Source organism: Equus asinus, chromosome 2 (assembly GCF_041296235.1).
Source record: "Equus asinus isolate D_3611 breed Donkey chromosome 2, EquAss-T2T_v2, whole genome shotgun sequence".
Taxonomy (NCBI): Eukaryota; Metazoa; Chordata; class Mammalia; order Perissodactyla; family Equidae; genus Equus; species Equus asinus.
Window position 1 is genome coordinate 168212690 of NC_091791.1, and position 12588 is coordinate 168225277.

Here is a 12588-nt window from a genome sequence, read left to right on the forward strand (position 1 = left end):
AAAATCAGAGTAAGAAATAAGGGTCAAGGTAGCCAAGATGCCCCCAACAGTAAAAGACAGAAGGGAGGGATGTAAAGCTATATATGCTTGTCTGGACTTCCCAGGCCCAGAGCAGCCTGGTGAGAAAATGTTCCAGTCACAGAGTCTTTGTATTCACTTATTTAATAATAGTTTGGAAGAAGCAATCCCAGCTGGATAACAAGTAATTTAGTTTCAGAACATTTATCCCTCCAAAAAAAGTGCATTTCCCGCCTCTGGCACTCAGTGGTATGAATCGAACTCTTACTCTCACTCGGAGGCCTCTTCTATTCAATTCCCAGGTTGGCTGGCATAGTCTTCTTAGAATAACCCCTAAACGTGGAATTTCTGTTTTCAAGAGTCCTCATTTCTAATATGAAACTCTAAGTGACACAGAATGAAGACTAAGGATCAAAGATTATCAGATTAATTTGCCTAAAACCAATTCACCTAGAAACAATTATTCTAAAATAAATATTTATCAAATCTGCAGCATTTCAAAAGGATTTAGCAGATTCACCTTTTCACTTATTGCTGTTGTCGGTATAACCTTTGTTAGTCAACTGAATATGCCACACGTCTGTTCATTTGTTTAGAATATATTGGCATTTTAACAGCAGGAAATGTAGAAGACAGACCAAAGCATCAAAATCATATTGAGCTGTTACATTTCTAAAGGCATCTAATTTATAAAGGAGCATTGGATTAAGAAACACAAAAAAGGATACACAAAATGTCTGTACTAATTCTATTTATTGCTAGCAACTTTAAACTTTTTTAAAAAGTGTTTGAAAATTAGATAACATAGAAAAAGATATCCATAAAGGTAGGAAGCAATCTCATCATGTACAAAGTGCTGCAAATTTGATAAATTTATGTTGCTGATAATAACTCAGAAGTACCCTTGGATGAACAGATATAAATCCTGGAAACACCCAAAGCATTACAAAAAAGAACAGAACATCTAAATGTCTATAAAAACATCCAAAAGGGAATTAAGGTTTTGGTAAACTGGTCCTTAAGTGAAGTGAACTTTAAGCAAACAAGTTTTCAGTGAATTGGTTTTAAAAGATCTAGTTTTAGGTGAACCAATTTCAGCCAAACTGACTAGAACCAGGTCAAAGTGTCTTGCCGGTCTGGCTTCGCAGAGCCTCAGGGTTTGGGAGTTGCAGTAGATGTAATCCTGGGTCCCTCTGAGAGGTGGCAGGTCTGGAGTAGTGTGCTACTGCTAGGGAACCTGACCTGAGAAGAAGGGAGTGAGAGCATGAGTGTGTGTGTGTGAATGTGCCCGTGTGTGCAGATACAGGGCTGGAGCGCTCAGTGCACTTAAACCTGGGAGTGTGGCTAGCCTGAAGCTTCCTAGATGTCTCACCCAGCAACTCCACAGCCAGAGACCCACTCATTACCTCCCCCAGCTGAGGAGAAGAGGAACCAAGTACAGGCACCCACCTAGCCTCCCCAGGCCCACCTGAGTCCCTGAGAAACTGGCAATACGGGAAGCAGGCCCCCCCAGAGCTGGTCTCTATTCCTACCAGAAGGGTGAGCAGCTCTCCCAGTCCTTAGAAGATGGCCAAGAAATAACTCATGAATAAGGTCCAGAGTTTCCACGTCTTCATCCAGATAGAGAGATAAGAGACTGTGGTAAGAACCTGGCTGACCCCACATCTGACCCCACATGTAGGGTACAAAAGAGTGAGGAGCTCCCATGATGTCCTCTCTTCCTATAATCCAGAACTTATGTACCAACACATACTGGAGATACAGACTAAACTCCGACCTTCAGAAAGTATTGGAACCCGCCTGTGTGTGCCTGGGTAGGAGCTATAGCACAGCCTCCACACGTGGAAAGAAGGCGAGTCACCCCCACCATGGCAAGTGGAAGGTTCCTCCTCCACAATCCATTTGGAATGTCTTGATCTTTGGGTCTCTGGTCCTTGGGGCCCTCCCCAGAGGACTCTTCTGCCAGGCCTGCAGAGTGTGTTCCTTGCCTCGGCTGGCCTCAAAGGGGCCCACTGGCCAGAGGAATTTGTCGACAGTGGCGATGGCAGCAGCAGTGACTGCAGCTCAGATATAGTTGGCAGGGGGCTGTCGGGCATTGAGCCGCTGTATGTGACAGCCATGGCAGAGCAAGTGCCCGTCCAAAGGGAAGCAGCAGCAGCCTTCCTCATCACTCAGCTGCATCCGGCAGTCCTAGGGAAGAAGGACACCTAGTTTATCTCAGCCCAGGCACCTCGGACATGTTGGGAGTCTGTCCTGTTCAACACCAGACTCCTAATGCCTCAGGGTGGGACTGGAAGGAATGGACTCCCAGAAGAGAAACATGAGAAAATACCTCAGCTGGACACCAGGTGTCGCTGCTACAGCAGAAATAATGAAACAGGCTCCCATTTCCAGTGGTTACCAGGATTCCCTAGTTTTCAGAATCTTGACCCTGGGAAAGCTACATTCAGAAAGGACTAAACAACCAGGACCAGAGAGAGTGGCTGGAGGATGAGAAAGAGACTGGAGATAGGTCAGAGCAGCTTCCTGGGGTTCCATGCCCTATATGGACTCCAACAGCTCTAGGATTTGACTCCTCCCCGGCCCCACTCCAATTCTCCTCCAGGAGCCCTCACCCACAACACTCACCTCACAGTGGTAGCACTCAAAGTGATAATCTCGGTCCATGGATATCACCCTCACAATGTCCTCACAGCCCTGAAATAATGCAGACCGCCACAGGGTGAGAGCAGCATGACAATCCCAAATTCACCCTCCCCCAACTCAGCCCCCCTCCCACCTGATGGGAGGATCAATCAAAGGCCTCCGGAACCTCTCTGCAATCATCTGTAGCTTTGAGTTAGCCTTTGCAAGTCCTACGGGACCTCCCTCTCCCCTTCCTTGGCGCTGCCTGCCTCCAGGAGGGCATGCCCCCTCATGGAGCCTTCTCTCTCTCCAGGGGCTCTGGCCTTACCTTCCTCTTCCAGCTGTGGGGAAAGCAGAGGGAAGGGAAAGGAGCAGGCAGCATAAATAAAGCAGGCTAAGCTGGGGACAAGGAAATCCAATAGGGTCTGGCTCCTCATTGGCTTTTGGCTTCTCTCCTAGGTACACCCTCTGCACACACAGCATAAACCATTTCCAACCCCTTCCTACCAGCCCTGAGGATTCTTCCCACCTTTTTCCAGCCCCTACATCTAGGATCTGGTGAACTTGACCTTAAAGAAAATCTGCTCTGGACTGGGAGAAAAGAGATGGAGCCTGGGCCCGGTGAGGCTGTCAGACATGTCTAGGCCCGGATGTTAGGGTCACGGTGGTGACCTCGAGAGCAGAGTCACACGGGAATCTTTGCAGAGTACATTCCTCAGCACCACTGCCTCCCATGGGAGGCCAGGAAGCATGTCCCCATCCTCTCCCTAGAGGCAGCGGCACTGGCTGCCCTGCAGGAGAACCCAGACATACTGACCTCTGAAGGGAGGATGGGTTGGCCACAGGCCGCACACTTAGGAGCATAATTTCTGAAAGAGACAGGACAGAGATGAGCTGAGGTTGGGGAATCTCTGAGCCCAGTTCTACACCACACCCCAAGGGCAGACTCACTTGTGGTAGTCCGTGACACAGTACACCTGGTTGGAGAAGTCCACTGTGAAGGGGATGCCGTCCAGGCACTTGTTGCAAACGATGCATCGGAAGCAGCCTGGGTGATAGGACTTCCCCATAGCCTGGAGAATCTGGCTCATGGAGTGGGAGGAGAATCAGCCTCCCTTCAGTCCCAGCTCTCCAGCTACCCGTGATGTTCCCCTCCAGCTCCTGCTAACCTCATCCAACCCCCTACTATCCTCCCAGAACAATGCTATGTAATCTGAGGGGACTAAGGAGTCTTAAAAAGGAGACAGAAATCCCAAAAAAGCTCTTAGCATCCAGGCCAGTGGTCCTCAGCCCAGGCTGCATATTAGGATCACCGGGGAGCTTTAAAAACCCATCAATGCCTGGGTCCCACCCCAGAAGTGTTCATCACAGTCTCTGGTGATGACCCAGGCATTGGTACTTTTACTTCCTCCCAGGTGATGTGCAAGGCTGCCAGAGTTGAGAACCACTGATCTAATCCAATCCCTCCTTCTTCCAGAAGAAAACTGAGTTCCAACTGATCCTAGTCAGTAACAGAAAGGGGATCAAGACTGAGGACCTCACACTCCTAGGCAGAGGGCCTGGCTATGCCTGCAGAATTAGGGAGGGGCCAGACCCCAGAAGCATGGGCATGGCAGCATTAGGAGTCCAGACTTGATCCCATAGGTATAGAGAAGCCACTGTAACCAGGTGCTCTGGGGAGGAATGGGATGAAAGTGATTCATCTGGTGATAGGCTTCCTCCCCCCATCTTTTCTCAGTACCCATTTACCCCTGATTCTACCCCTCGGCCCCTCGGCCTTGTAGAGTCTCAGCTGAATACACTCTGCTCACCTTCTCCAAAATCAAGTGACCACAGACACAGCATTTCTCAGCTGCCTCCTGAAACCCTGAAAACTAGAGAGAAAAAAAAGTTCAAGGGAAGATGTTACAAGCTGAGAATGACCTGAGGGGTGGAACCCCAATAGGCCACCAAGAAGGGGGTTGCAATATGGGAGCCAACTGCAGGCACAGGGGACCCCTCACTCACCAGATAATCTTCCTCACAATAGACAGAGCCGTTGACGCTGTAGAAAGCCTTGCAGCGCAAAGTTCGCCCTAGAAGTAGCAGAGAAGGGGCTGGAGCCTATCCCGGGGCCCAGGCACAGGGCTTCCTCGCTCCAGGGTCTCTGCTCCCCAATGTTGCATGATGTATTTAAATCTAGATTTTAGTGCTTGTCCTCCAAACTGCTGTCTGCCCTCCCTCCCCCCACAAAAATCCCATCTGATGCAATTCCAATTTGCTTTGTCTCATTCCTGCCAACCTCCCCACTCCTCTGCTCACCGCTCCTCCAGTTCCTGCCTCCTCAACAGTTTTCTATGACCCTGCCCTAAATGAGCACCTTCCTCTCCAGTGCCCAGTGCGTGGGGAGGGGAGCCATCTGGGAAAGCAAAGCTTTCAACGTGCGATACAACGAGCACAGAGATGACCATACTGTCACAGACCTTGCCCTCTGGGACCTTTCAAGCTAGGAGCCTCTTTGCCCAAACATAGCTATCCTGCTCTCCTAGCCCTGTCCATCTCCTTCCAGGAAGGCTCTACAGAGGTCAGGACATATTGGAGTTACTGCTGGGGACAACGTGCTCCAGGGTGTCTAAATTGCCAAGGATGGGGGAGGAGTAAGACCAGGGCCCAGAGTGCGCAAGTTTCCCACCTCTGCCTTCTTCCCATCAAAATCTCCACATCCAGCTCTGCCCAGTGGTTTAGAAAAGCTGACTTAGAAACTCATGAGACATGGGGTGAATAGAGAGAGGGAAAGAGACATACCCAGAAGAGGCCCTACACACAGAACAGACAGAAAGATGAACCTAAAGAGAACCAAGCCGGGGGGGTGGGGTGAGAGAAGAGCTGAGTGTTGGAGTCAGACAGGCAGAGATAGGAGATTAAAGGTTTAGCAAAGGAATCAGAGTGGGTAAGCAGTGGGGAGGGGTAATGAGGGAGGTAAGGGAAGGGCTGGGGAGTTAAGGCCGCTGGGAGCACCCCCCCTCCAGGCGGGCCTCCTGAGCTAACAGCAGCGGGCATTCTTGGAGCGTGATGTCATCAGCTTGGCATGGCCCGGTGGCCTGCACTCTAGCGAGGTGGCTGAACTCTGACCAGCCAAGAGAAAACCCCCTCTCCGCCCGCCACAGCTCCCCACTCCCCCAGCCCACCCCCGCCCTTCCCACATTCCAGTCTTTCACTGTCGCCCCAGGCAACTCGACTGCCCAAGACCAAACCCCACCAAGGAGAGGCCAGAGGGCTGGGCAGGAGTCCAGGCTGGGCAAGAAGGGAGGCAGAAGAAAGGGAGAGGAACAGAGGGGAGGAAAGAGGCCGAACAGAGGGAGGGCTGACTCCAAAAAGCAGACCCAACATGGGGGCGGGAGAGCCAGGTAGAGCACAGAGGCATGAAGCAAGAGACAAGGTGGGGCAGCAGTGGTCGTCCAGATACATGGTGGGGACCCTCCGCGAGCAAATGAGGAGGCACAAGCTCTGCTTTCCCTAGGCACTTGTGAGCATATGTATGTATGTACGTGTGTGGGGAGTGCTTGAGGCCTGGGGGCTGCACTCACCACAGGAGCAGCAGACAAAGCACTGGGTGTGGTAGAGGCTGTCCAGGGCCTGGCAGGCATTGCTCTGCCCATAGATGCCTTTGTTGCACTTGATACAGGTGCCTGAGAGGAGAGAGAAGAGGTTGTCAGCATCACACCCCACTTCCTCAGCTCAAAACCAGGGATTCCTGATCTTTCCTGACTCCTCTTTCCTGATTGTGCCAGAGGACCACCAGTCACAGCTTCCCTTTAATGGACTCCCTTCTGGGAAGAGAGGGTAATGAGAAATGGGATGCAGCAAGGCCTTGTCTAGGCAGATACATTCTTTTACTGATTAATCAACAGATATTTTCTTAACATCTATTTCATGCATAGTGAAAATATTGTGCCCAATACTGTGGAAAATTGGAGAAAGTCAAATATATGGTCCTTGGCCTTCAAATGCTTAGTTTCTGTTACGGAGAAAGACTAAACAGGCGAGGTATGATCCCTGTTGCACTGTGTGGGACTTTCTAGAGAAAGCAAGCCAGTCCCAGAAAGCCTCTCTGGGACCTCAGTTTCCCCATTTGTAACATGAGCTGCTATTCAGCTATAGAATGACTTCTCACTGATCCACACCTCAAGGCTTCCAAGGATCTGGAAAGAAGGATCTGGCTCAGTAGAGGGCCCTGTGCAGAGGGGACCAGGTGAGCGTGACTCCCATGGGGAGACGGCTGCTGAGAATGCCAGGTGTGTTCCAGGGACTGAGGGTTGCACAGAAAGGGGGCAGGGAAGGGTGACAGAACCCCTAATGTCTTCTTGTCATCTCCTATCATGGTAAGGGACAGAGCTGAACTGCTCTTCCCCGAACATCCCCCCCCTAAAATACATATACCTGGCTCTGGCACCCACCTTTCCTGGGTGTGTTCTTCCCTCCCTCCACTCCCCAATTCCAGGCCCATGAGTGAGGGCTAGGGCCTGTCTTTGGGGAGCAGATCCCAACGGGCCCGCCTTACCCCGCCCCACTTTTCCCCCTCGGCATACTGCCACGCTCCTTGCCTGTTGGGGCCCATCCCAGTCTTTGCCCAGGGGCTTGGGAGCCCGTGCAGCAGCTGCAGCAACTGATGAGCCCAGGCCTGTCTTGCTCCCACCCTCTGGCAGCTGGGCAAGGCTGTAGCCAAGGAAGAGGGCCCCTACTAGGGGCAAGAGTAGGAGGGTACAGTCAGGCTGGGGGTTCTGTCAGGGGAGGCAATCTGACCCCCAGGAAGGGGAGGCCCCCACCTCTGGGGTCAAAATGTGGCCTCCCCACAGGAGGGGAGATCGGCCCCCAGACTGCATGCCAGGGGGCCCTGTCAGAGCTGTTTCTTTGGGAAGCCTTGGTCATTATGGGAAGACAAGAGCAAACTGCTCAGGCATGTCTACCTTACCTCCTCTAACCCGGCACATCCACACCTAGGTTCTTCCTGCCATTTTACTGCACTCTCTCTGAGCTCCTTTCTTCCTTTTGGCTCTGATGGCTTAGCCAAAGAGACTTCTTTCCATCCAACAGCCACTTCTCCTGGGCCTCAAAAGGAAACTGCTAAAAGCATCCTGTCACTTAGTCTTCCTTGACCAAAGCATCATCTGCTCTGGCTTTCCTCTCTCAGGGTGGGAGGAAATGGAGGGATTGGGGTTGAACTAGGCAGGGTCCTTCCAGCCTGCAGCCCTGCTACTTCTGAACCTCCTCCCCAACCTTCCCTCCGCGGGCTGGGTTCCTCTCCTTTTACATTTCTAGCCATAGAGGTCTAGAGCATGGGGTCCAGGGCAGGAACATGGATGGTGAGAAGGAGATGCTTGGAAAACTGAAGGGGCCCACAGCCCTAGGGGTGAGCCCTCCACTTCTGTTCTTCCTATCACAATCAGATTAGCATTTCTTTATATAGTGAAGTGGTCCTGTGGGTCTTGGCTAAAACATCGTTCATGACCCCAAATCCCACCCTCCCCTCAGCTGAGACATATAATCAATTAATACTTTCTAAAGGCAACCGCATGGCGGAGAGAGACAGCGACCAGGTTTCCTTAACAGCAGCAGAAAATAAGGGGCTAGGCTAGCCTGAATTCTAAGCAGGTTATGGCCAGAAGTGAAAGCCAGGTTATTTCTGGCAGTTTCATAGGATCGTTATCCACCCAGTGGTGACGGTGTCCCGGTCGTCGTGGCTGGTGCCCTGACTTCCGCAGGATGGCGAAAAAAGAAGCTGACACCACCAGGTCTCTGCTAAAATGCCCACGCACGCACCAAGCCAGCAGGACTGGGGCGAGCCAGCAGTAGGGTCCTTGCTTTCCGTCCCAGGCGACTTCATTCTCTCTCCCCAGAAACCACTTCCCCTACTACGACCACGGTTCCGCGCGGCTTAGCAAGCAGCCCCTCGCCCCCGCACCCCACCCCTCTGCCCTGCGCCGCGCGGCCGGCCCCGCCCGCGGGCACCTGGAGAGCCGGGGCAGGAGCCGGCACGCACGCGGCCTGCCCGCCCCGCCCCCCCACCCGCGCATTCCCCGAATTCCTGCGGGCGGAGCCTAGGCCCGGGCGGGGGAGCGGTGCGCAGAAGCCTGCAGGGGCACCGCCGCCTAGGGGGCAGCAAGATGGGGGATGCTCTCACTGTCCCACTTGGTCCCCTCCCTAGGAGCCCTCCTACCGCGAAAAACCGAGGCTCTAAAGCTTGAGAAACTGAGACTCACGAGATAATCAGGGGGCTTGAATTTAGCAGGAATAAGGGGCCCCTGGTTCCTCTAAACCCAGTGGGAAGGGGAAATCCCTCTTGCCTCTTTTCTAGCCCCACATCTCCGCCTCCGACCTCCTGGCGCGGGCAATTTGGGCCATCGGGGCAGTGGGGAACTGAATGCGGCGGCGGGTCCCTTCCCGTCCCTAACCACTTCTCTCACTCACCGAAGTAGTCCTCTCTGGCCTCTGGCTCCCGCATCCGGGCCCGGGCGGCCTCCGGAACGAACGGACCCGGCAGCTCCTCGAGACCCGACGGCTCAATCCCCGAGGGTTCCCCGCGGGCGCCGGCTTCTCGCCCACCCGTGCCCACCGTCAGGCGCAGCAATGCTGTTAGCTCATCCTGGTATCGGGCGCCCGCGGCGCAGTCCCCGTAGCCGGTCACCGAGTGTCGTCCGGGTTGAGCCCCTCGTCTCTCTAAGGGCCCTGCCGCTCCCACTCCGGCCCCGGCTAGAGCTCCGGGGCTGCCCAGGGCCGGGGGATACGAGTGGCGGCTTTCCTGGCAGCCGAACCCCGCGGGCCGATGAGCGCACAGTCGGTCCAGGGCAGCGTGGAGCTCCGGGTAGGCGGACGGCACCCCTCCAGGGGAATAGCCCGCCGGAGCCCCGGGCAGGGGTGGGCCAAACAGGCATGGCCCGGCGGGCAGGGGGCTGCCGTGGCGCTGGTCGTAGCCCATGCTGATGCCGCTGGTACGATTGCTGCAGGGTCGGCTACCTCCGGCTCCGCCAGCCCCCGCCCCGTCCAGCAGCAGGCTGCCCCGGGGGCTGGACGGCTTGCTCGCGTCGCTGGCTGAGCTACTGGCGAAACTGGAGCGAGGGCTTAGGGCTGGGGCCGTGGTCTCCAGCCGAAAGTCGGGGGGCAATGACTGAGGTAGAGGCAAGGCCCGGGTGGGAGGCGGCCCCCCGGGAAACGAGCCTTCGTAGCGCTGCGCCTCAAAGGAGCCGCGCGGGTTCCGCTCTGCGTCCAGGGGGCCTTGCTCCCGGGCTGGCTCCAACGGCTCGTCCCCAGGTCCCCCAGTAGCTCCACGGGACCCTGATTTCCTAGGTCCCCCCTGCCCACTCAGGCGCCCCTTGCCCGGCCCAGGGGTCCCATCAGACCCAGACCGGCTAGATTCACCCTTTCTGCGGCCGAACTTTGCGCTGCCGGAGTCCGAGAGTCTTAACTTCTCCAGCAGGCGACTGGCTTTCTCTCCTAATCGCTCCATGCCCTCGGGCCTGGGGCCTCCAGCCCCCTCCCCGCCTGGCACCCTGCAGCGTCTCAGCTGCCGCTTCTCTTTCCCTGCGGCCGGATTCCGGTTCCCCAAGGGCACAGAGTAGGCACAGGGGTTTAGCGGGCGGCCCGGATGCCCGGCGCCAAGAATCCCGCAGCATCACCCAGCGAGAGGGGCTGCGTCCCTCCGCTCATCAGGGGTCAAGCGGGGCCAGAAGGGCCTAAGGCCGCGGCTGTCCCGTCCGCAGGTCTATCTATTCACGCGTCGACTCGCCAGGGCCGCCCTACTCTGGCCGGCCCCCGCCCCCCTCACTCCCACACTCAGCACCGACCTAACTTCTCTCCCAAACTTTTGTCTGCCTGGCCGGATCTACTTTCCTGGAGGGGCGGAGCGCCCAGTACTAGAGGAACGGGGGGGGGGGGGGTGTCTGCGCAGGGATCTCTGGTGCGCCAGGAAGTTGGGGAGGGGGACGGGTGCTAGTACTAACTGTCTTAGAGGTGGAGATCCTCCGACCGGAGGCGACAGGAGTGCGAGGGGCAGTTTGGGCAGCTGTCACTACATCATTCAAGAATTGGGACAGGAAAAAGTGGAGTAGGGGGAGGGGAACTCTTTGTTTGCAGTTGGAATGCGCGGAGGGGCACGGTGGAATGTCGCGATCTCGGACGGGGCGACGCGAGGCATGTTCTGCGCAAATACCGTGACTTTGTTCCTAGTGTGGGGACTGTGGGAGAGATGGAGAGAGACTAATACAGAAGGAGTGAGACAAGGAGAGATCCATAAAAAGGAAGACAGGGAGAAGAAGAAAGGTATATACATACAGAGGTTCAGAGACGTGTACGTAAAGAGCCCAGACAGGCGTGGAAGACAGGTAGCGAGAGAATGGGAGCCGGGGCAAAGGGGATCGTGGGTAGTGCAGAGACCGAAGGATGAGTAGACTAAGAAAAAGACAAATTTATGCAAGTCCAGAGAGAATGAGAGACAGATAAAATGCAGTAAAGAGACACCACTTTCTGAACCCAAAGCTCTGTGAGGCGGGGGAGGAAGGGAGCTTTAGTGTCTACGTAAAAGGACTGAGGAAAACATTTGGGACTAATCTCTACCTTCAGGATAGGACAGATAGAGGGATAGGCAGACACCCCCTGGTGTTGGGAAGTGAGATTTTTAGCAAGTATTTCAGGTGTCTGTGCAGATAGAAGGCCTGGTTTTAGGGCTAGGGAACGAACCGCTCGCCTCCTGCTTGGCTGACCTACAGGAGATTGGTGATGAAGAGTAATTTAAGATTAATTTCAGAGGAAAAACAGAATGTCATTTAGAGGAGATAGCAAGCAAAAATGATGAGGGTGGAAGAAGAAAAGAGGCTGATCTTGGCCATACCAGAGGGATCAAGAAGAAGGAAAACAAGAAACTGTGGCTGAAGCTGAACAAACCTAATTAAATACCAGCCAGCTGATTTTGCCCAGACTAGCACATCAGGGGCCAGGAACTGAGGAAGTAGCATGGAGAAGGAATACTACTCCTTTGTATTTAGATAGTAAATGAGTATGAAAATTATATGCAAACAAATCATGCATATTGTTTTCATCTCAACATTTTGAACACCTTTTATAATCTTCTAAGTAGCCTTAGGGAATGGGGAAGGAAAGGAGGTTAACATCTTTTGGGAAATTAATTTGGCATAAACTATTCAGTTCTTTGTCCTAGCTGCATTGTCTCCTTGACCTCCTCTCACCTGAGAATCAGCCTCTCTGTTTCCCTGGTCCAGGCCTACAGCTTTTCTCTGATCCAGAGGAGAGCCTACTATCAGACAGGAAGCAGGGAGCACTGAAAGCATTAGTAACAGAGGGGAGCTATCAGGTTGTATCTAGAACCCGCTGTGAGCAACATCTTCAGAATTAACCGTAAGGCTCTCCTTTCCTGTGTCCAGATGGGGAAGGAGAACCTGGATTCTTCTTTTCAATTACTTACATCCAAAATATCCACACGGGCTGGCCCCGTGGCCGAGCGGTTAAGTTCGCGCGCTCCACTGCAGGCAGCCCAGTGTTTCGTTGGTTTGATTCCTGGGCGCGGATATGGCACTGCTCATCAAACCACACTGAGGCAGCGTCCCACATGCCACAACTAGAAAGACCCACAACAAAGAATATACAACTATGTACCGCGGGGCTTTGGGGAGAAAAAGGAAAAATAAAATAAAATCTCAAAATATCCACACAGCCTGTAATATTTGGAAGCTTTGCTCCTTTGGGGTGAGGATGGGAGAGGAAAAGTTGAGAAGCCATTTAAGGAGGCCCATCCAGGAGTTGGTGGTGGCAGCAGTGGGCACAGTTGGGACCAACAACCTGTGTTTTCAGGGGATAACAGGAAGCAGAGACAAGTGAAGGAGGAGATAGGTGCACTGATAGGGGTGCTCCTGCAGTGCTCATGACCTTGGGGTAACCACTCCATAGTCTGAACTG

The 12588-nt window shown here is 53.8% G+C and overlaps 1 protein-coding gene across 2 annotated transcripts; it reads right to left on the minus strand.

Annotated features, from left to right (window-relative positions):
• Positions 1-752: 752 nt before the first annotated feature.
• AJUBA (ajuba LIM protein) lies at positions 753-10505 on the minus strand. Of its 2 annotated transcripts, none has more exons than XR_011501507.1 (8): positions 9091-10489; positions 6210-6311; positions 4651-4718; positions 4455-4517; positions 3595-3725; positions 3461-3512; positions 2351-2715; positions 753-2208 (listed from the first exon to the last, which is right to left on the minus strand). XR_011501507.1 is itself a non-coding variant. In XM_014856320.3 (8 exons), the coding sequence occupies exons 1-8, from the start codon at positions 10124-10126 to the stop codon at positions 2083-2085; spliced, it is 1647 nt and encodes a 548-aa protein (XP_014711806.2). In that variant the 5' UTR covers positions 10127-10505; the 3' UTR covers positions 753-2082. The 2 variants fall into 2 exon arrangements, 1 of the variants encoding a protein (XP_014711806.2); XM_014856320.3 differs by having other exon boundaries at positions 2647-2715; positions 9091-10505.
• Between the last annotated feature and the right edge of the window lie 2083 nt (positions 10506-12588).

Excerpts from the sequence above, each read along its gene's own strand:
- AJUBA (XM_014856320.3), bottom strand. The coding sequence starts at position 10,126 with ATGGAGCGATTAGGAGAGAAAGCCAGTCGCCTGCTGGAGAAGTTAAGA. Across the intron at positions 4,719-6,209 it reads CTTTGTCTGCTGCTCCTGTG|GGCGAACTTTGCGCTGCAAG; the intron begins GTGAGTGCAGCC and ends TGCTACTTCTAG. Across the intron at positions 2,716-3,460 it reads AACCCATCCTCCCTTCAGAG|GGCTGTGAGGACATTGTGAG; the intron begins GTCAGTATGTCT and ends GCATTATTTCAG.